General features: G+C 42.2%; 1 protein-coding gene across 1 annotated transcript in view; it reads left to right on the top strand.

Moving 5' to 3' along the window:
* The first annotated feature begins 2,773 nt into the window (after nucleotides 1-2,773).
* Nucleotides 2,774-26,126, top strand: part of LOC124038222 (V-type proton ATPase subunit B, brain isoform-like) — a 59,179-nt gene continuing 35,826 nt past the window's right edge. Inside the window, exon 1 of the mRNA XM_046353816.1 lies at nucleotides 2,774-3,043. Coding sequence (XP_046209772.1) covers nucleotides 2,938-3,043 — 106 coding nt within the window. The 5' untranslated portion in view covers nucleotides 2,774-2,937. The remainder of the gene's footprint in view (nucleotides 3,044-26,126) is intronic.

The following is a 26,126-nucleotide window of genomic DNA, read 5'->3' as shown; positions in this document are numbered from 1 at the left end:
TGTGGACAAAGCGTCTCTTTTGCCATACATTATATCAAACTAAATTATAAGGTGAGAAGTCATGATTTTCATTCATGACTCATGAGATTATAGTGGGCATTGTTGTTCTCTCATAATTTTCTAATATAGTACCTGAAAAAACAAAATCATAGGGAAAAGCAAAAAAAAAAAAATTTTCACATGCCTAAAATAGACATTGAACGTTCAGTGAGGCTTTACTGCCACACTGGCGGTGAGAAGTCATCCCATTTGGGTATTTTGTAGCACTGTTTTTAAATGTAATTTTGAAATGTAACCTTTATTTATCCAAGCAAGTCAATTAAGAACAAATTCTTATCTACAATGATGGCCTGGCCAGTGACGACTTGGAAGTGCGGTTCAATAAAGGTATTCTAACTGAAGTGCCCTACTTTCAATGACCTTTTAAACTGTATGCCCTCAATATACAAGTACCCTTGCCCGATCCTGGCCATTCTACTGCTGTAGGCTAGGCAAAATGTGTGGATTAATAGGGACAGGTCGAAAAGCATTAAACATTTGTCCTATTTAGCTAATTTGTCCTATTTAGCTAGCTTGCTGTTGCTAGCTAATTTGTCCTGGGATTTAAACATTGAGTTGTTATTTTACCTGAAATGCACAAGGTCCTCTACTCAGACAATTAATCCACACATAAAACGGTCAACCGAATTGTTTCTAGTCATCTCTCCTCCTTCTAGGCTTTTTCTTCTCTGGACTTTATATTGCGATTGGCAACTTTCATTAATTAGTTGCTACCGCCACCGACCTCGTTCGTCTTTCAGTCACCCACGTGGGTATAACCAATGAGGAGATGACACATGGGTACCTGCTCCTATAAACCAATGAGGAGATGGGAGAGGCAGGACTTGCAGCGCAATCTGCATCAGAAATAGAACTGACTTCTATTTTAGCCCTTCGGTAACGCAGACTCCTCATTGGCGCACGAGAGCAGTGTGTGTGCAATTATTGAACAACATAGATTTCTAAATTTATTTAGCAATAAATTAGTCAGCCTGTTAGGCTATTTGATCAGAGAAATGTGCAGGTTGTACAAATGATGTCTTATTACATTGTCATACACTTTATCTACAGCCTGTAGAACATAGAAAGAACACAAAGTATTTATACCTTAGGGTACAGTATATTTTCTACATGATTTATGTTAGATTATTTTTTGATGGAATGTTGCTGGTGCGACGCGTCTCTCCAACCTGGAGAGGCGCACTGGGAATGGACAAGCGTTATTTTTCGCACCTGCTTAGTGGGCACTGCTTATCACAGGGCGGCTCAGCACTCACCTAAAAGGCCCAAATGCCACTGATTGATATACATTTTCTTTGTTTTTGAGCAGAATTGTGTGAGGGTTTATGTGTTGTTGGAGGTGCGTATTGGTCAGTTTAGCTTGGAAGATGCCCCCCTCGTCATAGGCGGCAGCCTAATCTTGTCTAATGGGCAGGTTGGCCATGCAAGTACCACTATAGCTAAAAGGTGGACATGCTCATAGAGGGCGGGGTGCTGAATTTTTGGGGGGCTCGCTCTACAGACGGCTATATTGGTCCTCTAGTACAGGACTAGTAAAGGACCAGTGGACTACTTTTGTGAAGAAAATAATAACAACAATACAATTCAAATAATAATAATTTCATGGGGGTGCTGCAGCACCCTGCACATCCCTACATCCCACGGCTATGGGCATGCTGGGAGAATGTCAATTTCTTGATACCATACCAAAATGTAATCCCCATAGGTGCTGGAAAAGACAGCCTAAACTGAACAAAAATATAAACGCAACATGTAAAGTTTTGATCCCATGTTTAATGAGCTAAAATAAATCCGTATGCACAAAAATCTTATTTCTCTCAAATTTTGTGCACAAATGTGTTTACATCCCTGTTAGTGATCATTTCTCCTTTGCCAAGATAATCCATCCAACTGACAGGTGTGGCATATCAAGAAGCTGATTAAACAGTATGATCATTACACAGGTGCACCTTGCACTGGGGACAATAGAAGGCTACATTAAAATGTGCAGTTTTTCACACAACACAATGCATAGATGTCTCAAGTTCTGAGGGAGCTTGCAATTGGCATGCTGACTGCAGGAATGTCCACCAGAGCTGTTGCCAGAGAATGTAATGTTCAGTTCCTAAAACAAAAGCTGCCTCCCAACATAATTTTTGAGAATTTGGCAGTAGGTCCAACAGTCAAAACCACATTTGGGGTTGGGGGGGATATTTCTGTCTGTAATAAAGTGTTTTTGTGGGTGTAAAAAGGGGCCACTGCTTATCTCAGGATGGCTCAGCACTCACCTAAAAAGTCCATAGTGTTTTTGTGGGGAAAGACTCATTCTGATTGGTTGGGCCTGCCTCCCAAGTGAGTGGGCCCGCCCGCTAAGTCCGCCAAGGCCCACCCATGGCTGCACCCCTGCCCAGTCGTGTGAAATTAGTTAGGGACTAATGAATTAATTTCAATTGACTGATTTCCTTATATGAGCTGTGACTCAGTAACATCTTTGACATTTTTTCATGTTGCGTTTATATTTTGGTTCGATTATAGATAATCACATTTTAATTTGGCATTATAAAATCTATCAAGTGTGCGTTTAAAAATTACCTCCAATTCTTCGGTTGTGAGTCGTGTTAATATCATTATTTAGTGCAGGATCGGTCTGTATCCCATATACACTATGTTGAGTTTATTTAAAAAAAATGTGCCTGTGATAAGAGAGGCGCGCGCAGGCACCCGCAATGATCATGTGAACGCGCCCTCTGTCGTGCCTTCCAATGTCATATGACTAGCCGCCGCAGTGTCATTTAATACCATACAGAAATAGCTAGCTTGTTACCAGTATCTTTTAGTTGTTACCCTTAGCACACCAGCTATACTGTAGTTCAGGTAGAGGGTTTCGTTTATTTAAGTATGACAACCTTGGTGGGAAACAGGACAATGGACATCAACGGTCCTGCTGCGGCAAGGACACACACACAAGCTGTGACCAGAAACTACATCTCTCAACCAAGGCTGAGTACGTAGCTAGCTACCTAGCCATATGCTTGGTTCTCCATAGCTTGCTAACTACTGGATTGTTTGCGCGAAAACAAATACTTAGTGTATGTGAAATATTCGATATAAAATACATTTTGCTTTACCATTGAACCGACTGTCACTGCAGCGACATAAGTAAAATGCTTAAACCTGTGTGCGGAGTTGTTTTGCAACAGTCCCATTTATAATCTTTGCTTGTCTGTTATGTAAAAGTGTAATCGACCAGTTTAATATTAGCGTACACTTATAAATATAACTATGTGTTTAACTATTTACTATATTTTTTCATCATCAAGCGTTGTGCGAACATAAGCTAGCTAGCTAAAGGTAAAGGCAAAGTAGGCTAACTAGCTAGCATAGCCAAATCAGCTGACTGCTCCTGACAGAATGAATAACCGTGCGATAGGAAAATATAGCGTGTCACGAAATCAACGCCTTTTACTCTATAATGTACAGAAGATTGTATGTCATTGGAATTGTAACTATGGCGCTAACTAATTGTATTGGTTTGTGGTGTGGAAATTATTGCTAGGAAGATGGAGTTATAGATTGACAAATGTTAATTATCCCACTAAGACGTAATCACGTGAGGCTGAAGGCACAGATAACATTGAGACCGATGTTTCACTGGATGTACAAATGTGACGCATCCGGTTGGCGTTTCCACTCACTACCAAATATGGTAGTGAGGAAGCCAACTGGCGTGCAGTGGGAGAAGATGGAACGAGATGGATTTTGACCGACATTCAGCAAATCTACTCAATTAAACATTTTAATCTCAATACAGTTCTGTTCCCAAAACTAGAATATGTTATAAACAGAACGGACTAAGTTTTGTAGACTTCACTCTTTGCAAAATAAAAATAAAAGTGTGCTGTTTTAGGCGTGTGAAGGTGAACTGAGGTATTGCACACGGTCACCTCAGAGTAGGCATTCTCTTACAGAATATGCAGATTCAGATTAGAATGCGCCAATAGGATATAGCTATTGCTTGTTCTGCCCACTGACTCATTTGTTCCTGTTGGGAATTACAAGCTTTGGTCTAGTTATCACTGTACATATATTTTTTCCCCTTATTGTGTTGTTGACTGTAAGTTTAACTGTTTTTGTCGCACTGCTTTGCTTTATCTTGGGCAGTTGTAAATGAGAACTTGTTCTCAACTGGCCTACCTAGTGAAATAAACATTATAAACAATCTTTGTTGCAGGCCTGCTGCTGGTAGTCATTAGATATCATGTTTTTGGTTTTCACCCTAGCACTACACAACTGACTCATCCCTAGCACTACACAACTGACTCATAACAAACTCATAATCAAGCTTTGATTATTTAAATCAGTTGTCATGCTAGTGTAACTGATGTGAAATGGCTAGCTAGTGGTGGTGCGCGCTAATAGCGTATCAAATCTGTGACCTCACTTGCTCTGAGACCTTGAAGTAGTGGATCCCCCTTGCTCTGCAAGGGTTGTGGCTTTTGTGGCGCGATGGGCAACGATGCTTCGTGGGAGGCAGTTGTTGATGTGTGCAGACGGTCCCTGGTTCGAGCCCAGGTAGGGGCGAGGAGAGGGACGGAAGCTATACGCCAGGACAGCGGAGTCAATCACCACCTTCCGGAGACACCTGAAACCCCACCTCTTTAAGGAATACCTAGGATAGGATAAGTAATCCCTCTCACCCCACCCCCCCTAAGTTTTAGATGCACTATTGTTAAGTGACTGTCCCACTGGATGTCATAAGGTGAATGCACCAATTTGTAAGTCGCTCTGGATAAGAGCGTCTGCTAAATGACTTAAATGTAATGTAAATGTTACACTAGGGCAAAAAACAAAAAGTGCACTGGTGGGTGGGGGCAGGACAGAGTTGGGGAAACCCTGATGTAGACTACCATGGGCAGTGACATGCTACTTACGGCCTTTCCCAATGCATAGCATTTAAAAAAAACAGAAGGTAAACACTTAATAAAAGACAGTGAATAATGATAACTTGGCTATATACAGTAACGAGTCTGTGCAGGGGTATGAGGTAATGGAGGTAGATACAGTGCATTTGGGAAATAATTCAGACCCCTTGACTTCTTACACATTTTGCTACATTAGTCTTATCAAATTGATTAAATGGTTTTTCCCTGATCAATCGACACACAATACTCCGTAATGACAAAGCAAAAACAGGTTTTAGAAATGTTTGAAAATGTATTAAAAATAAAACATCACATTTACATAAGTATTCAGACCCGTTACTCTGTTGAAACACCTTTGCAGCAATTCCAATCAAGGCTTCTTTGGTATGATGCTATAAGCTTGTCACACCTGTATTTGGGGATTTTCTCACATTCTTCTCTGCAGAGCTTCTCAAGCTCTATCAGGTTGGATGGGGAGTGTCACTGCACTGCTGTTTTCAGTATCTCCAGAGATGTTCGATCGGGTTCAAGTCCGTGCTCTGGCTGGGCCACTCAAGGAGATTCAGAGACTTGTCCTGAAGCCACTCCTGCCTTGTCTTGGCTGTGTACTTAGGGTCGTTGTCCTGTTGGAAGGTGAACCTTCGCCCTCAGTCTGAGGTCCTGAGCGCTCTGGAGCAGGTTTTCATGAAGGATCTCTACTTTGCTCTGTTAATCTTTCTCTCGATCCTGACTCGTCTTCCAGTCCCTGCCGCTGAAAAAAACATCCCCACAGCATGATGCTGCCACCACCATGCTTCACTGTGGTGCCAGGTTTCTTCCAGATGTGACGCTTGGCATTCAGGCCAAAGAGTTCAATCTTGGCTTCATCAGACCAGACAATCTTGTTTCTCATGGTCTGAGAGTCCTTTAGATTTCTTACAGTTGGTAGAGCATGGCGTTTGTAACGCCAGGATAGTGGGTTCGATCCCCGGGACCACCCATACGTAGAATGTATGCACACATGACTGTAAGTCGCTTTGGATAAAAGCGTCTGCTAAATGGCATTTATTATTATTATTACATTTCAGAATGGAAGCCACTGTGTTCTTGGGCACCTTCAATGCAGCAAACATTTTTGGTACCCTTCACTAGAACTGTGCATCGACGCAATCCGGTCTCGGAAATGTACTGACAACTCCTTCGACCTCATTACTTCGTTTTTGTTCTGACATCAACTTTGGGCCCTTATATAGACAGGTGTGTGCCTTTCCAAATCATGTCAAATCAATTGAATTTACCACAGGTGTAGAAACATCTCAAGGATGATTTAATGGAAACAGGATGCACCTGAGCTCAATTTCGAGTCTCATAGCAAAGGGTCTGAATACTTTTCTAATTTAATGTTTGTTTCTTGGTTTAAATGTTTTTAATTTAAAAAAATTAAAACAATGTTTTTCACTTTGTCATTATGGGGTATTGTGTGTAGGTTGAGAATTTGTATGTATTTAATTCATTTTGGAATAAGGCTGTAACGTAACAAAATGAGGAAAAAGTCAGGGGCTCTGAACTACCCCAATGCACTGTATGTGCATATTTCTAGGAATAAAGTTAGATTGTTAACAGCAGCAGCATATGATGAGTCAGTTTATACAAAAAAAAGTTTATACTAAAAGGGTCAATGAAGTTAGCAGACTTATGGCATGGGGGTAGAAACTGTCCAGGGTCCTGTTGGTTGCAGACTTGCATCGGTACTGCTTGCCATGCTTAAGCAGCGAGAACAGTCTTTAACCTGAACCCCGTTCCACGGGCACCATTAGGCACCATTTTAAAGATAAAATTCTCGTTAATCCAGCCACAGTGTCTGATTCCAAAAATGCTTTACAGCGACAGCTTCACAAACGATTGTTACGTTACTAACAACTCACTGAAAAACCCAGCCATTTGTCCAGCCAAAGAGAGGAGTCCCAAAAGGCACAAATGGAGAAAATGAATCACTAACCTTTTGAGGATCTTCATCAGATGACACTCATAGGACTTCATGTTACACAATGTACGTTTTGTTCGGTAAAGTTAATATTTATATCCAAAAATCTTATTTTACATTGGCGCGTTACGTTCAGTAGTTCCAAAACATGCAGTGATATTGCAGAGAGCCACATGAATTCACAGAAATACTCATTAGAAATGTTGAAAATTCAAGTGTTATGCATGGAACTTTAGATACACTTCTCCTTAATGCAACCGCTGTGTCAGATTTTAAAAAAACTTTACGGAAAAAGCATCATCTTAGAACGGCGCTCAGAGCCCAAACCAGCCAGAGAAATCTCCACCATGTTGGAAAGTAGTGACATGCGAAATTACGCCTAGTTTCTTGAAACGGGTCGCATATGGTCACCAAGAGCAGAAGACTGAATTCAGACTACAACATTTAAAAAAAAAATGTTTGGTCACACACACATATTTAGCAGATGTTATCGCAGGTGTAGAGAAATGCTTGTGTTCCTAATATGGTTCTAAGGTTGTTTGTGTACTGCCTTTAGCCGGCATCAGAAACAGCAGGATGATGGCCAGGCCTATTTTCACACTGTGGTGGAGAATAGATCTCTGAAAGGCAGCCTTTTCCCAATACACCACTGCTAAAAGGCCTGTGAGATGGAGGCATATCACAGATGGATGGTGACCCCATTAACTGTCCCTTGAAATAATAACATGGGGATGTGATTTCTCTCTGTTCTCTTTCCTGTATAATTTTTTTGCCAATATTCAAGAACACATCAAAAACCACATGTTATCCACTTTTAGGCAAAGAGATTCATATAAATTTAAGTAAACGCTGGGCTGAAAAATTGATTATTTAGCAACACAATGCAGACAGGTATTTTTGTACAGACAAGACAAAAGATTTGCAAGCTTCAGTTCAATTGATAAAGCTAGTCACAATTTGATAATGGGAAATTTCAGTTAGGTAACAGAAACTAAACTTGGTATCTGCACAGTTCTTCCTGTAAATGTGTTATACAATTTTCTGTGGAAATTGTTAAAAGTAGTCATTGTGCATGGATTTCTATGGTTTGTTCAACTTTTAAACTCAATTGTTCGTTTGGTACACATTGTAAAGTGAAAAATCTGAGTCCGCATGATTTCGTTACCATGGAATTGCCCTACTGCTAACATGAGTCAATTAACCTAAATTGCAGTTGGCTAGGCTATATCTTGGGTGCCAATTTCAACCATTTAATGGATATTTTAGAACGGGGCATCGGCGAGATGATTAGTTGTAATATTTGCAGTGTCGTAGACAAAGTCATTGTCAAAAACATGTTTACAAATAAAATATATTTATACAGGATGATAATACAAGAGGGAATGAATCAAGTAACTTCTTCGGGGTATCCCCCCCCCCCTTCTCAATTTCCGCCTGAAGACATACTCTAATCTAACTGCTTGTAGCTCAGGCCCAGAAGCAAGGATATGCATATTCTTGGTATCATTTGAAAGGAAACACTCTAAATTGTGTGGAAATGTGAATTGAATGTAGGAGAATATAACACAATAGATCTGGTAGAAGATAATACAAGGAAAAAAGTTTTGTTGTCGCATCATATTTCAAATGACCAAGAACAGCCAAACATTCAGATAGGATACTGGTTATAACTCCTATTGGTTATAATTTGAATGAAGAACATAAGAGGGCAACAATAGTTTAGCAAAGTTTCAGACAGACAACTTCAAGAATGAGCGAGCTACATGACATTGAGCATGAAGTCTCCCAGGTGTCCCACACAAATGTACCCAATTTTGAAGCAAATGACTATATAAAAATACATAAATGCTATTATAACCCCCCCCCCCCACACACACAGTGGGGGCAAAAAAGTATTTAGTCAGCCACCAATTGTGCAAGTTCTCCCACTTAAAAAGATGAGGCCTGTAATTTTCATCATAGGTACACTTCAACTATGACAGACAAAATGAGAAAATAAATTGAGAATCACATCGTAGGGTTTTTAATGAATTTATTTGTAAATTATGGTGGAAAATAAGTATTTGGTCACCTACAAAGCAAGATTTCTGGCTCTCACAGACCTGTAACTTCTTTAAGAGGCTCCTCTGTCCTCCACTCGTTACCTGTATTAATGGCACCAACTTGTTATCAGTATAAAAGACACCTGTCCACAACCTCAAACAGTCAAACACTCCAAACTCTACTATGGCCAAGACCAAAGAGCTGTCAAAGGACACCAGGAACAAAATTATAGACCTGCACCAGGCTGGGAAGACTGAATCTGCAATAGGTAAGCGGCTTGGTTTGAAGAAATCAACTGTGGGAGCAATTATTAGGAAATGGAAGACATACAAGACCACTGATAATCTCCCTCTATCTGGGGCTCCACGCAAGATCTCACCCCGTGGGGTCAAAATGATCACAAGAACGGTGAGAAAAAATCCCAGAACCACACGGGGGGACCTAGTGAATGACCTGCAGAGAGCTGGGACCAAATTAACAAAGCCTACCATCAGTAACACACTACGCCGCCAGGGACTCAAATCCTGCAGTGCCAGACGTGTCCCCCTGCTTAAGCCTGTACATGTCAAGGCCTGTCTGAAGTTTGCTAGAGAGCATTTGGATGATCCAGAAGAAGATGGGGAGAATGTCATATGGTCAGATGAAACCAAAATATAACTTTTTGGTAAAAACTCAACTTGTCGTGTTTGGAGGACAAAGAATGCTGAGTTGCATCCAAAGAACACCATACCTACTGTGAAGCATGGGGGTGGAAACATCATGCTTTGGGGCTGTTTTTCTGCAAAGGGACCAGGACGACTGATCCGTGTAAAGGAAAGAATGAATGGGGCCATGTATTGTGAGATTGAGTGAAAACTTCCTTCCATCAGCAAGGGCATTGAAGATGAAATGTGGCTGGGTCTTTTCAGCATGACAATGATCCCAAACACACCACCCGGGCAACAAAGGAGTGGCTTCGTAAGAAGCATTTCAAGGTCCTGGAGTGGCCTAGCCAGTCTCCAGATCTCAACCCCATAGAAAATCTTTGGAGGGAGTTGAAAGTATTTGTTGCCCAGCAACAGCCCCAAAACATCACTGCTCTAGAGGAGATCTGCATGCATCATTTATGTTTTGACATAAATGTTGAACTTTATCGAACAAATCAAACATTTATTGTGGAACTGGGATTCCTGGGAGTGCATTCTGATGATCATCAAAGGTAAGTGAATATTTATAATGCTATTTCTGACTTCTGTTGACTCCAACATGGCGGATATGTCTGGCTGGTTTGGGCTCTGAGCGCCGTACTCAGATTATGCTTTTTCCACAAAGTTGTTTTTAAATCTGACACGGCGGTTGCATTAACCTGTTAAGTCGACCCTCTACTTTTTCGAACATTCTGTTAAAAATTGCGCAACATTTTAGCGCCCTGCTACTCATGCCAGGAATATAGTATATGCATATTATTAGTATGTGTAGATAGCAAACACTCTGACGTTTCTAAAACTGGTTAAATCACGGCTGTGACTTTAACAGAGCGTGAGTTTCATCGAATAGTGCAGGAAAACCTGATCACTGAAAATGGAAATGAATATCCTTGCGCTTACTTCCAGGAATTGTTCAAAGTGAACCGAATTACATGAGACCGAGGTTTCAGCGCCTACAGCTACCACACGTTGTCTAGAGTCTTGTCATTTGATTCGCAATTGATTCTTGGTCTAACCGGTTCAAGGGAACTCCTTCCCTCCGTTCTCCGACCGGATGTTTTGGTCGAGCTCTCTCGGCCATGTTTTTTTCCAAGACGACACCTATAGAAGTTACATCGCCTCCTGATGAATTTGGTCGCTTATTAACATGTACTAATACCTAAAGTTGCATTACAAAAGTATTTCGAAGTGTTTTGTGAAAGTTTATCGTCGACTTTTTGAATTTTAAAAAATGACGTTACGTTATGAAACGCTATTTTTTTCGTTTATCATACAGTCTACATAGAACAATATCTAGGCTATATATGGACCGATTTAAATCGAAAAAAAGACCCAATAGTGATTATGGGACATCTAGGAGTGCCAACAAAGAAGATGGTCAAAGGTAATGAATGTTTTATATTTTATTGTGCGGTTTGTGTAGCGCCGAATATGCTAATTATTTTGTTTACGTCCCCTGCGGGTCTTTTGTGGTGTTACATGCTTTCGCCGAAAAGCATTTTAAAAATCTGTTGCCTGGATTCACAACGAGTGTAGCTTTAATTCAATACCCTGCATGTGTATTTTAATGAACGTTTGAGTTTTAACTAATACTATTAGCATTTAGCGTAGCGCATTTGCATTTCCAGAGCTCTAGATGGGACGCCTGCGTGTCAGGTAGGAGCAAGTGGTTAAGGAGAAGTTTATCTAAAGTTCCATGTATAATAGTTGTATCTATCAATGTTTATTATGAGTATTTCTGTAAATTGATGTGGCTCTCTGCAAGATCACTGCATGTTTTGGAACTACAGAACATAACACACCAAAGTAAAATGAGATTTTTGGAAATACATATTCACTTTATCGAACAAAACATACATGTATTGTGTAATATGAAGTCCTTTGAGTGTCATCTGATGAAGATCATCAAAGGTTAGTGATTCACTTGATCTATATTTCTGCTTTTTGCGACAACTCTCTGACTGGAAAAATGGCTGTGTTTTTCTGTGACTTGATGGTGACCTAACCATAATTGTTTGTGGAGCTTTCGCTGTAAAGCATTTTTGAAATCCGTCACTGTGGCTGGATTAAAGAGAATTTTATCTTTAAAATGGCGCCTAATACTTGTATGTTTGAGAAATTTGATATGAGATTTCTGTTGATTGAATTTGGCACCCTGCAATTTCATTGACTGTTCCCAGACATGTTAACAAGAAGTTCATCTTTTAAATGATGTAAGATGCATCTATTTACATAAATGTTTAATATTACGAATGGTCTATTTATAATTTTAGAGCCCTGCCATTTCACCGGATGTTGACCTGGTGGGACGGTAGCATCCCACCTACCCCAGAGAGGTTAACTCCTTAGTGACGGCAGTATTTTCACATCCGGATGAAATGCATGCCCAATATCTTGCATGTATGATTTAACCTCTGGGATATGTGGGACGCTAGTATCCCACCTGGCCAAAAGACAGGGCAAATGCAGAGCGCCAAATTCAAATAAATTACTATAAAAATCTATTTATCCATAAAAACACCGGTTCCAACTTGTGCAAAGTGACAACAAAATATCTCAAAAGTTACCTGTAAGCTTTGCCAAAACATTTCAAACTACTTTTGTAATACAACTTTAGGTATTTTATTACGTAAATAATCAATAAAATTGAAGACTGGATGATCTGTGTTCAATACAGGAAGACAATAAACTGAAGCATGCTTTCTGGTCATGCGCCTCGATCTAACAGTACACTTCAAGTGACCCTCGTTCAAGATGGCCGTACTTCTTCATTGCACAACTGAATAACCTCAACCAATTTCTAAAGACTGACATCCAGTGGAAGAGATAGGAACTCCAAGAAGGTCCCTTAGAAATCTGGATTCCCAATGAAAACTCATTGAAAAGAGTGACTTAAATATATTTTAAAAAATCTGAATGGTTTGTCCTCTGTTTTCGCCTGCTAAATAACTTCTGTTATATACAGACATGATTTTAAACAGTTTTAGGAACTTCAGAGTTTTTTACATTTTTTACAAATCCAAATCTAAAAATACGCATATCTTTATCTTCAGGCATTTGAATTTGGGCAGGCATTACATCCGGACGTGAAAATACAGCCCCGTCACCAAGAAGTTAATGAAAGTTTGATTTTATAGTAAATTATTTGAATTTGGTGCTCTGCATTTCCCCTGGCTTTTGGCCAGGTGGTACCCTAGCGTCCCACATATCACAGAGAGGTTAACACACTTGTATGCCATCTGTTAATACGAATAAAATGGGTAAATAACGAGCCTAGTTGGTTTACCCACAGAAAAATACAGGAACCTTCCTCCCAGCCATGATTGGCTGAGATGATGGATGGGCTGGAGCTGTCGAGATTAGTTCAGATTGGTCTGCCATGTAGCATGCTTCTGTGTATAACATGAGCTGCTAAGTATGTGTGGATAATCCGGTCTTCCATAGCTTTTTTTGAAAGATATCATGAACTGAACGGTTTGCTATACTGCTCTCAACACTGCTGCCCTGAAGTTAATAGCGCTATCGACAAAGCTCAGTGGGAAAAACGTTGGAGTAGTTTCTAGAGGATGTCGTGCCATGCTTACTCTCACTGACTCTGAAAATGAATCAGCCAATGAGGAAACCCCTGACTTAGTTGACATTTTCATTGATCCAGACATTATAGTGTCTTCTGATGACAATGGTGGGGAAGGCTGGCTCGCTAGGTAAAGATAGCTGGCTCGCTAGGTAAAGATATGTTTACAATCTGTGTAGGACAAGCCCCCCGAGTTCCCGAGTTGGATGACAGTTCAAATTGTTGTTTTTTTGTTTTTTTTCTCCCCCCCAGTCAGTTTTGTCTCTCTCTCGTACCCAGTTATTTTCAACCCGGTATTAGTTGGGATTATGGTTAATTGTTTAGCAAGCAAGCTAGCTAGCTTCCTACATTTCATAACAAAAGACTCCACTATGGAAGTAACAATTTCACTGTTTACTGTGCATGTGAGTTTAGGGATCCTGAGTGGCGCAGCGGTCTAAGGCACTTAATCGCATTGCTCTAGGTGTCACTACAGACCTGGGTTCGATCCCGGCTGTATCACAACAGGCCGTGATCGGCAGTCCCATGGAGCGGCACATAATTTGCCCAGCGTTGTCCGGGTTAGGGGAGGGTTTGGCCAGGATAGGCTGTCATTGTCAATAAGAATTTGTTCAAAACTAACTTGCCTGTTTGAATAAATAAAAACGTGACAGATTTTATTTTATATAGTATATGTATACCAGAAACTTTAATGTGAACAACATTTTTTTGTTACATCCTGAATTCAAAATGAATTAAATCTTTTTTTCCTCACTCCTCTACACACAATACCCCATAATGACAATGAAGACATGTTTTTAGCACATTTTTTTGGACAAATGAAATGGATATCTAATTTGTACTGTACAAAAATATAAATGTAACATGCAACAATTTCAAAGATTTGATTGAGTTACAGTTCGTATAAGGAATCAATTAATTGAAAGTATTAAATTGAGGCCCTAATCTATGGATTTCACATGACTGGGAAACTAGATATGCATCTGTTGGTCAGATACCTTAAAAAAAGTAGGGGCGTGGATCAGAAAACCAGTCAGTATCTGGTGTGACCACCACTTGCCTCATGCAGCGTGACACACCTTCGCATAGAGTTGATCAGGCTGTTGATTGTGGCCTGTGGAATGTTGTCTCACTCGTCTTCAATGACTGTGTGAAGTTGCTGGATATTGGTTGGAACTGGAACACTGGTGGAATATGCAATTCAAGTGAGAGACTTTGTCATATCTTCAAACCATCTTTATTTAAATATTGATACATTTTTGCAATAATGAAACCGGACAACTCTACAGTCTTCACTATTGGGATGAGCAGCCTAACTGAAAATGTTTTTTTTATTTTTTATTTCACCTTTATTTAACCAGGTAGGCTAGTTTGAGAACAAGTTCTCATTTGCAACTGCGACCTGGCCAAGCTAAAGCATAGCAGTGTGAACAGACAACAGAGTTACACATGGAGTAAACAAGTTAATAACACAGAAAAAAAGGGGAGTCTATATACAATGTGTGCAAAAGGCATGAGGAGGTAGGCGAATAATTACAATATTGCAGATTAACACGAGTGATAAATGATCAGATGATCATGTACAGGTAGAGATATTGGTGTGCAAAAGAGCAGAAAAGTAAATAAATAAAAACTGTGGTGATGAGGTAGGTGAAAATGGGTGGGCTATTTACAAACTTATCTTATATAGGACCTAAAAATGCTTACTCAGACTAGTTCTAACCTCCCCATAAGCCACCTTGGTCCATCTCCTGGTTATCTGCATGGGATGTTGTTTGACTTCCTTAGTTTCCCAGATGCCAGGAAGATTGGACAATGAGGCATTGTTCTAAACTCTCCCAGGCTCTCAGTTCACACACGCTACAGGTTTTTAATCACATTTAACATTTACATTTAAGTCATTTAGCAGACGCTCCTATCCAGAGCGACTTACAAATTGGTGCATTCACCTTATGACCTCCAGTGGAACAGTCACTTTACAATAGTGCATCTAAATCTTAAAGGGGGGTGAGAAGGATTACTTTATCCTATCCTAGGTATTCCTTAAAGAGGTGGGGTTTCGGGTGTCTCCGGAAGGTGGTGATTGACTCCGCTGTCCTGGCGTCGTGAGGGAGTTTGTTCCACCATTGGGGGGCCAGAGCAGCGAACAGTTTTGACTGGGCTGAGCGGGAACTGTACTTCCTCAGTGGTAGGGAGGCGAGCAGGCCAGAGGTGGATGAACGCAGTGCCCTTGTTTGGGTGTAGGGCCTGATCAGAGCCTGGAGGTACTGAGGTGCCGTTCCCCTCACAGCTCCGTAGGCAAGCACCATGGTCTTGTAGCGGATACGAGCTTCAACTGGAAGCCAGTGGAGAGAGCGGAGGAGCGGGGTGACATGAGAGAACTTGGGAAGGTTGAACACCAGACGGGCTGCGGCGTTCTGGATGAGTTGTAGGGGTTTAATGGCACAGGCAGGGAGCCCAGCCAACAGCGAGTTGCAGTAATCCAGACGGGAGATGACAAGTGCCTGGATTAGGACCTGCGCCGCTTCCTGTGTGAGGCAGGGTCGTACTCTGCGGATGTTGTAGAGCATGAACCTACAGGAACGGGCCACCGCCTTGATGTTAGTTGAGAACGACAGGGTGTTGTCCAGGATCACGCCAAGGTTCTTAGCGCTTTGGGAGGAGGACACAATGGAGTTGTCAACCGTGATGGCGAGATCATGGAACGGGCAGTCCTTCCCCGGGAGGAAGAGCAGCTCCGTCTTGCCGAGGTTCAGCTTGAGGTGGTGATCCGTCATCCACACTGATATGTCTGCCAGATATGCAGAGATGCGATTCGCCACCTGGTCATCAGAAGGGGGAAAGGAGAAGATTAATTGTGTGTCGTCTGCATAGCAATGATGGGAGAGACCATGTGAGGTTATGACAGAGCCAAGTGACTTGGTGTATAGCGAGAATAGGAGAGGGCCTAGAACAGAGCCCTGGGGGACACCAGTGGTGAGAGCGCATGGTGAGGAGACAGATTCTCGCCACGCCACCTGGTAGGAGCAACCTGTCAGGTAGGACGCAATCCAAGCGTGGGCCGCGCCGGAGATGCCCAACTCGGAGAGGGTGGAGAGGAGGATCTGATGGTTCACAGTATCGAAGGCAGCCGATAGATCTAGAAGGATGAGAGCAGAGGAGAGAGAGTTAGCTTTAGCAGTGCGGAGCGCCTCCGTGATACAGAGAAGAGCAGTCTCAGTTGAATGACTAGTCTTGAAACCTGACTGATTTGGATCAAGAAGGTCATTCAGAGAGAGATAGCGGGAGAGCTGGCCAAGGACGGCACGTTCAAGAGTTTTGGAGAGAAAAGAAAGAAGGGATACTGGTCTGTAATTGTTGACATCGGAGGGATCGAGTGTAGGTTTTTTCAGAAGGGGTGCAACTCTCGCTCTCTTGAAGACGGAAGGGACGTAGCCAGCGGTCAGGGATGAGTTGATGAGCGAGGTGAGGTAAGGGAGAAGGTCTCCGGAAATGGTCTGGAGAAGAGGAGGGGATAGGGTCAAGCGGGCAGGTTGTTGGGCGGCCGGCCGTCACAAGACGCGAGATTTCATCTGGAGAGAGAGGGGAGAAAGAGGTCAGAGCACAGGGTAGGGCAGTGTGAGCAGAACCAGCGGTGTCGTTTGACTTAGCAAACGAGGATCGGATGTCGTCGACCTTTTCTAAATGGTTGACGAAGTCATCTGCAGAGAGGGAGGAGGGGGAGGAGGATTCAGGAGGGAGGAGAAGGTGGCAAAGAGCTTCCTAGGGTTAGAGACAGAAGCTTGAAATTTAGAGTGGTAGAAAGTGGCTTTAGCAGCAGAGACAGAAGAGGAAAATGTAGAGAGGGAGCGAAAGGATGCCAGGTCCGCAGGGAGGCGAGTTTTCCTCCATTTCCGCTCGGCTGCCCGGAGCCCTGTTCTGTGAGCTCGCAATGAGTCGTCGAGCCACGGAGCGGGAGGGGAGGACCGAGCCGGCCTGGAGGATAGGGGGCATAGAGTCAAAGGATGCAGAAAGGGAGGAGAGGAGGGTTGAGGAGGCAGAATCAGGAGATAGGTTGGAGAAGGTTTGAGCAGAGGGAAGAGATGATAGGATGGAAGAGGAGAGAGTAGCGGGGGAGAGAGAGCGAAGGTTGGGACGGCGCGATACCATCCGAGTAGGGGCAGTGTTGGATGAGAGCGAGAGGGAAAAGGATACAAGGTAGTGGTCGGAGACTTGGAGGGGAGTTGCAATGAGGTTAGTGGAAGAACAGCATCTAGTAAAGATGAGGTCGAGCGTATTGCCTGCCTTGTGAGTAGGGGGGGAAGGTGAGAGGGTGAGGTCAAAAGAGGAGAGGAGTGGAAAGAAGGAGGCAGAGAGGAATGAGTCAAAGGTAGACGTGGGGAGGTTAAAGTCGCCCAGAACTGTGAGAGGTGAGCCGTCCTCAGGAAAGGAGCTTATCAAGGCATCAAGCTCATTGATGAACTCTCCGAGGGAACCTGGAGGGCGATAAATGATAAGGATGTTAAGCTTGAAAGGGCTGGTAACTGTGACAGCATGGAATTCAAAGGAGGCGATAGACAGATGGGTAAGGGGAGAAAGAGAGAATGACCACTTGGGAGAGATGAGGATCCCGGTGCCACCACCCCGCTGACCAGAAGCTCTCGGGGTGTGCGAGAACACGTGGGCGGACGAAGAGATGGCAGTAGGAGTGGCAGTGTTATCTGTGGTGATCCATGTTTCCGTCAGTGCCAAGAAGTCGAGGGACTGGAGGGAGGCATAGGCTGAGATGAACTCTGCCCTGTTTGCCGCAGATCGGCAGTTCCAGAGGCTACCGGAGACCTGGAACTCCACGTGGGTCGTGCGCGCTGGGACCACCAGATTAGGGTGGCCGCGGCCACGCGGTGTGGAGCGTTTGTATGGTCTGTGCAGAGAGGAGAGAACAGGGATAGACAGACACATAGTTGACAGGCTACAGAAGAGGCTACGCTAATGCAAAGGAGATTGGAATGACAAGTGGACTACACGTCTCGAATGTTCAGAAAGTTAAGCTTACGTAGCAAGAATCTTATTGACTAAAATGATTAAAATGATACAGTACTGCTGAAGTAGGCTAGCTGGCAGTGGCTGCGTTGTTGACACTACACTAATCAAGTCGTTCCGTTGAGTGTAATAGTTTCTACAGTGCTGCTATTCGGGGGCTAGCTGGCTAGCTAGCAGTGTTGATTACTTTACGTTGCGTTAAAAGAACGACAATAGCTGGCTAGCTAACCTAGAAAATCGCTCTAGACTACACAATTATCTTTGATACAAAGACGGCTATGTAGCTAGCTATGTAGCTAGCTACGATCAAACAAATCAAACCGTTGTACTGTAATGAAATGAAATGAAAATGTGATACTACCTGTGGAGCGAAGCGGAATGCGACCGGGTTGTTGAGTTCTATTAGGAAGACGTTGGCTAGCTGTTGGCTAGCTAGCAGTGTCACCTCCTACGTTAAGGACGACAAATAGCTGGCTAGCTAACCTCGGTAAATTAAGATAATCACTCTAAGACTACACACTCTAAACTACACAATTATCTTGAATACGAAGACAGCAAAGACAACTATGTAGCTAGCTAACACTACACTAATCAAGTCGTTCAGTTGAGTGTAATAGTTTCTACAGTGCTGCTATACGGTAGACGGTGGACGTTTGCTAGCTGGCTAGCTGCTTGGGCAGATAGCAGTGTAGCCTACGTTAGGACGACGAAATACAATAATTACGCAATTATCTTTGATACAGAGACTGCTATGTAACTAGCTAAGAAGAAATTGCTAAGATTAGACAAATCAAACCGTTGTACTATAATGAAATGTAATAAAAGTTATACTACCTGCGGACCGAAGTGTGGATGCGACCGCTCGCTCCAACCCGGAAGGTGTGTGATCACCAAGTCATTGTCAGCTCAGGCTATTTCTAGCAAAACCTATTTTTCTTGACCATACGCCCAGACTAACTGCAGGAAGCTAGAGTGAGAACCACCTCTTTTATAGAAACGCATTATTAAACAGAACAGGAATGTCCTACTACTTAAGTATTGATTGCTAACTATTCATATCAGACAAATCAAGTAAAATGTAATTTATGACATTCCCCCATTTTGAGAATTCGCTTACCTTTTAAAAAGAATTACAAGGTTTTAAAGACATTTCCTCTGTTTAGTGCCTAATGAACATGACCCAGGACAAGCATCACGATTCCACTATGTAAAAAGCAACGCCTATGAACTCTGTGCCATTATAGTTCCTAAGTATTATCATCAAAAATTGCAATTTGGCAATGGTTATAAATCAAATAGATTAGGATCAGTTTCACTCCGGATCAGAGTTCACCCCTCCATTCACCACGGCATGCTGAGAATAGTCTCAACATAGTACACAACTTCTTTACCCGTGTCATCATTAGTATAACAACAATCAATCCATACATACATTCATTGCTCCACTCATATAGTTATCATACAAAACTTACTAAAATCAGTCATTTAAAAAAAAAACATTCAGTTTCCAAATCATAATTAAAACACCAATTTAATTATCCAACCCAAATTTAGAAAGAACCAATATGAATCACTGAGGAATGTCAATCACTCAATGTAAAATCCCCAACTTAACACAAATCAACACTGGCAGAATGTACATTTATATTTATAACATACAATACATTCACATTATAATTAACAAACTTTCTCATCGGGGTTATAATTACAGATCAGTAGCAGTGTATAGACCTCAATCAACCTGATTTATTATAATCAATTACGTGCACAGTTGACCAACCCCCTCCCTTTCCCAGCACTCAATCTTCTGGCATTTCTTCATTTTTCTTCTTCAGATAGCTTCAAAGTGGATGGCCCATGACAATGCCCCAATTTCAATGTCTCACCTGAACCCCACCAAAATTATTAAGTTTTGGAACGGATCTCTCTCCATGCTCACTCCACATGGACTTCTTTTGCACTCCTGATAGAAAAGGCAGTTTATAGCTTCAACTGGATGCTGTACACTCTGGATCGGACACAGATCTCTCGATAGAAGTGGTGTATGACAAGGCCGTATTGAATGCCATGTCTTCAGCCGGTTAGAGGGGGTTTTGAGGTCCACACCCTGTTTGCTCAAATGATCCCTTCCATGCATCTTCAGTGGTTCCTCCTTTAAAAGTTGCAAACTTACACCGCAGGACCTAAGAGGTAATTTGTGGTTTAGGACGGTACCCTGCGTCACTACTTCATTGCTCCAGACCAGCGCAGGGGGGAGTTAGGACACTGATTATGCTTTTGGGTCCTACTGTGTCTTTAACTGACGATGAATGGGTGACACAAACTTAAATATAAACTGATAATTGTGCACAACTTCAGTATTACTTACTAAAACTGTTGTTAACTAAGATTTTTATTTTCTTTTGTAAGCATTATTTTGGTTTTACTGTAGGCCACTCTCGATCAGTCACGTTTTACAGCGCCTAAGTGGCGTAGCGATCTAAGACGCTGCATAGCATACTGTGTTGCTGCAGATGCAGGTTCAATACCTGTGCCGGCCTCAACTGGGAGACCCATGAGATGACTAGGTTTTTCTCCCTCTAAAAACAGAAATAAATCATTCTAAATAACAAACTGGCTTTATTTACAAATTAGTAACAATGTCTCACTTCATGTTCAACAATGGCCTTTTTATAATTGATTTAGAATGATATAAAAGCCTGTTGTATATTCTCACAAATATATTATTAACCCTGTTATTAGCAGTACAATATATTTTGTTCATGGCTCCCGAGTGGCGCACAATGGGACTGCCTTGCAATTCTCCAGCTGTATCCACTGAACGCGTGCAACGTTCAAGGCACGGGGGCAGGGTACGGGATGGGCCGCAGAGCCGCGCACAGAAGACTGACCTAGCCCATAGGGACGGGAGGGGGAGGACCTCCAGACTGGCAGCACTTTAAAGGGCATTACACTAATAATGGCCGATTAAACTTTTTTTTTTTAATAAAAAATTTAAATTAGGGCTGATTTTCAAAAGTTTTCATAATCAGAAATCAGTATATATTTTTTTGGACATCTATATGGACGAATAATTTTTATTTAACTAGGCATTCTTACTTTCAACGACGGCCTAGGAACGGTGGGTTAACTGCCTTTTTCAGGGGCAGAACAACAGATTTTTACCTTGTCAGCTCGGTGATTTTTTTTGCAACCTTCCGGTTACTAGTCCCAACGCTCTAATCACCTGCCTTACATTGCACTCCACGAGGACCCTGTTACGTGAGGGAAGCAAGAAGCCAAGGTAAGTTGCTACCTAGCAGTAAACTTATCTTATCTTATACAAAACAATCAATCTTAACATAATCACTAGTTAACTACACATGGTTGATATTAGTTTATCTAGCGTGTCCTGCGTTGCATATAATCGATGCGGTGCCTGTTAATTTCTCATCGAATCACAGCCTATGCCAAACGGGTGATTTAGCACTCGTTGCACCAAACCTAACCATAAACATCAATGCCTTTCTTTAAAATCTGTACACAAGTATATATTTTTAATTGTATATTATATTTAGGTAATGCCTGCTAACGTGAATTTCTTATAATTAGGAAAATTGTGTCACTTCTCTTGCGTGCCGTGCAAGCAGTCAGGGGATATGCAGCAGTTTGGACCTCCTGGCTTGTTGCGAACTGTGTGAAGTCCATTTATCCTAACAAAGACCATAATTTGCCAGAATTGTACATAATTACGATATTACATTGAAGGTTGTTCAATGTATCATCACCCGTTAGATAAAATACAGAATATTTCACTGAGAGTATAAACGTTTTGTTTTCGAAATGATAATTTCTGGATTCAACCATATCAATGACCAAAGGCTCGTATTTCTGTGTGTTATGTTATAATTAAGTCTATGATTTGATATTTGATAGAGCAGTCTGACTGAGCGATGGTAGGCAGCAGCAGGCTCATAAGCATTCATTCAAACAGCACTTTTGTGTGTTTGCCAGCAGCTCTTCACTGTGCTTCAAGCATTGAGCTATTTATGACTTCAAGCCTATCAATTCCCGAGATTAGGCTGGTGTGAAATGGCTAGCTAGTTAGTGGGGTGAGCGCTAATAGCATTTCAAACCTCACTCGCTCTGAGACTTGGAGTAGTTGTTCCCCTTGCTCTGCAAGGGCTGCAGCTTTTGTGAAGCGATGGGTAACGATTTTTCGAGGGTGGCTGTTGTCGATATTTTCCTGGTTCGAGCCCAGGTAGGGGCGAGTAGAGGGACGGAAGCTATACTGTTACACTGGCAATACTAAAGTGCCTATAAGAACATCCAATAAATCAAATTTATTTATATAGCCCTTCGTACATCAGCTGATATCTCAAAGTGCTGTACAGAAACCCAGCCTAAAACCCCAAACAGCAAGCAATGCAGGTGTAGAAGCACAGTGGCTAGGAAAAACTCTCTAGAAAGGCCAAAACCTAGGAAGAAACCTAGGAAGAAACCTAGAGAGGAACCAGGCTACGTGGGGTGGCCAGTCCTCTTCTGGCTGTGCCGGGTGTAGATTATAACAGAACATGGCCAAGATGTTCAAATGTTCATAAATGACCAGCATGGTCGAATAATAGTAAGGCAGAACAGTTGAAACTGGAGCAGCAGCATGGCCAGGTGGACTGGGGACAGCAAGGAGTCATCATGTCAGGTAGTCCTGGGGCATGGTCCTAGGGCTCAGGTCCTCCGAGAGAGAAAGAAAGGAGAGAATTAGAGAACGCACACTTAGATTCACACAGGACACAGAATAGGACAGGAGAGGTACTCCAGATATAACAAACTGACCCTAGCCCCCCGACACAAACTACTGCAGCATAAATACTGGAGGCTGAGACAGGAGGGGACAGGAGACACTGTGGCCCCATCCGAGGACACCCCCGGATGGGGCCAAACAGGAAGGATATAACCCCACCCACTTTGCCAAAGCACAGCCCCCGCACCACTAGAGGGATATCTTCAACCACCAACTTACCATCCTGAGACAAGGCTGAGTATAGCCCACAAAGATCTCTGCCATGGCACAACCCAAGGGGGGGCCGCCAACCCAGACAGGATGACCACAACAGTGAATCAACCCACTCAGGTGACGCACCCCCTGCAGAGAGAGCGCTCCAGTAAGCCAGTGTCTCAGCCCCTGTAATAGGGTTAGAGGCAGAGAATCCCAGTGGAAAGAGGGGAACCGGCCAGGCAGAGACAGCAAGGGCGGTTCGTTGCTCCAGAGCCTTTCCGTTCACCTTCCCACTCCTGGGCCAGACTACACTCAATCATATGACCCACTGAAGAGATGAGTCTTCAGTAAAGACTTAAAGGTTGAGACCGAGTTTGCGTCTCTGACATGGGTAGGCAGACCGTTCCATAAAAATGGAGCTCTATAGGAGAAAGCCCTGCCTCCAGCTGTTTGCTTAGAAATTCTAGGGACAATTAGGAGGCCTGCGTCTTGTGACCGTAGCGTACGTGCAGGTATGTACGGCAGGACCAAATCAGAGAGATAGGTCAAAGGTATATGAAATACAAATCGTATAGAGAGAAATAGTCCTATAATTCCTATAAAAACTACAACCTAAAACTTCTTACCTGGGAATATTGAAGACTCATGTAAAAAGGAACCACCAGCTGTCATATGTTCTGAGCAATGAACTTAAACGTTAGCTTTTTTACATGGCACATATTGCACTTTTACTTTCTTCTCCAACACTTTGTTTTTGCATTATTTTAACCAAATTGAACATGTTTCATTATTTATTTGATGCTAAATTGATTGTATTGATGTATTATATTAAGGTAAAAGAAATGTGTAAATTCAGTATTGTTGTCATTGTAATTATTACAAAAAATAAAATAATAATCTGCATCTGCTTTTTGGGTCCTCCCATAATCTGTATCGGCGTTGAAATATCATAATCGGTCGACCTCTAGTATAGAAATGTTATGCTCTTAGTGTAACCTTTTTATTTAACTAGGCAAGTCAGTTAAGAACAAATTCTTATTTACAAGGACAGCCTACTCCTTCCTCGCTGTCGGGGAATTGAACCCCGGTGTCCCACTTGCCTGCAGGACATGGGGATTTTTTAAAGCTAAATAGCCCAGTAATGTACTCTCGACCGTCACGTTGTACAGAGCCATATTTTCAGTTCCATCCTAACAGAAACAGAGGGTTTTTCTTGGAATCGAAACACCATAATATTAATCAGATTTAACCTTTTGTGACTAGGGGGCAGTATTTTAATTTTTGGAAAAATAACGCTCCTGTAGTAAACGGGATATTTTGTCAGGACAAGATGCTAGAATATGCATATAATTGACAGCTTAGGATAAACACTCAAAAGTTTCCAAAAATGTACAAATATTGTCTGAGTATAACAGAACTGATATTGCAGGCAAAAACTTGAGAAAGATCCAATCCGGAAGTGACTCATGCTTTGAAAGCTCTGCGTTCCAATGCGTCTCTATTGTGCAGTGAGTGGGCTATCAACCAGATTACTTTTCTCCGTATTCCCCAAGGTGTCTACAGCATTGTGACATAGTTTTACTCATGTATGTTGAAGAATACCCGTAAGCGGCTACATTGCTCAAGTGGTCACCTGATGGTAGCCATTATTCCAGTCGGTCCTACTGAAAAACCAATTGTCCCGGTGGATATATTATCGAATAGATATTTGAAAAACACCTTGAGGATTGATTATAAACGACGTTTGCCATGTTTCTGTCGATATTATGCAGCTAATTTGGAATATTTTTTGGTGTTTTCGTGACTGCAGTTTCCGGGCGATTTCTCAGCCAAACGTGAAGAACAAATGCTTGTCTAGCTTTGACCTTAAAGCATATTTTGAAAATCTGAGATGACAGGGTGGTTAACAAAAGGCCAAGCTGTGTCTCCAATATATTTCACTTGTGATTTACATGAATAGGAATATTTTCTAGGAATATTTATGTCTGTTGCGTTATGCTAATTAGTGTCAGTCGATGATTACGCTCCCGGACCCGGGATGGGGAGTTACTAGAGGTTAATAAAGAAACAGTCAAAAGTTTGGACACCTACTCATTCTAGGGTTTTTCTTTATTAAAAAAACTTTTCTACATTGTAGAACTATGAAATAACATATATGGAATCAGTTAAGAACAAATTCTTATTTACAAGGACAGCCTACTCCTTCCTCCACTTTGGGGAGTTGAACCCCGGTCTCCCGCGTGCCCGCATTCTCTAGTACAGCCATTTATTGAAGGCTATCAAATGCTTCTTAAAGGTGCCCTCTGGTGGTCAAACTAGCACTAACTAGCATTACTGGTACCAGTGGTTCACACTTAAATAACGAGCCATAGAATTCTGCTGCACTGTGCAAGCTGCGCCGCAGTACACTGCAACTTTTAAAGTAGGAACCACTAGGCAGGTTACCAAGAGTGACGAAATGCTCCTCGCCCCAGCAAATGGCTCTAAACTGTTACTGTGGTGTCATTGTTCTTTCGATTTATAGTAACTGCACCACTCTGCCACCTTTTGCAGAGGCTGTGGGTTTAACCAGCTGTCTCTTTGAGTAGGTGTCCCGATCAGTATGCACCCTGCCAGCAAAAATATCCCACAGATTAGTGTTCCCACCCTGCCAGCCAATTCTACCCCATTTTCAAGCCTGATTACACCTGCCCCAATCAATGCAGTCAGGTGGGGAGTTTTCTTTACATATTGGGTCCATCTACTTGCAGGGTTAAAAGCCTGCCCATTTGATGGGGTTGTCATCACTAAGGAGCATTGTTAGAAGAGCCAAGTGTTAGAAACTTGAAAGAGCAAGGTTGGCAGCATCCACATTTTTGGTGAATGCCTCAGACCTAGGCTATTCAGTAATTAAACCTATTCATAC

The sequence above is a fragment of the Oncorhynchus gorbuscha genome, linkage group LG06, assembly GCF_021184085.1.
Source record: "Oncorhynchus gorbuscha isolate QuinsamMale2020 ecotype Even-year linkage group LG06, OgorEven_v1.0, whole genome shotgun sequence".
NCBI classification, from domain to species: Eukaryota; Metazoa; Chordata; class Actinopteri; order Salmoniformes; family Salmonidae; genus Oncorhynchus; species Oncorhynchus gorbuscha.
The sequence above is the reverse complement of the archived record's forward strand: the minus strand, read 5'-3'. Positions and strand labels throughout refer to the sequence as shown.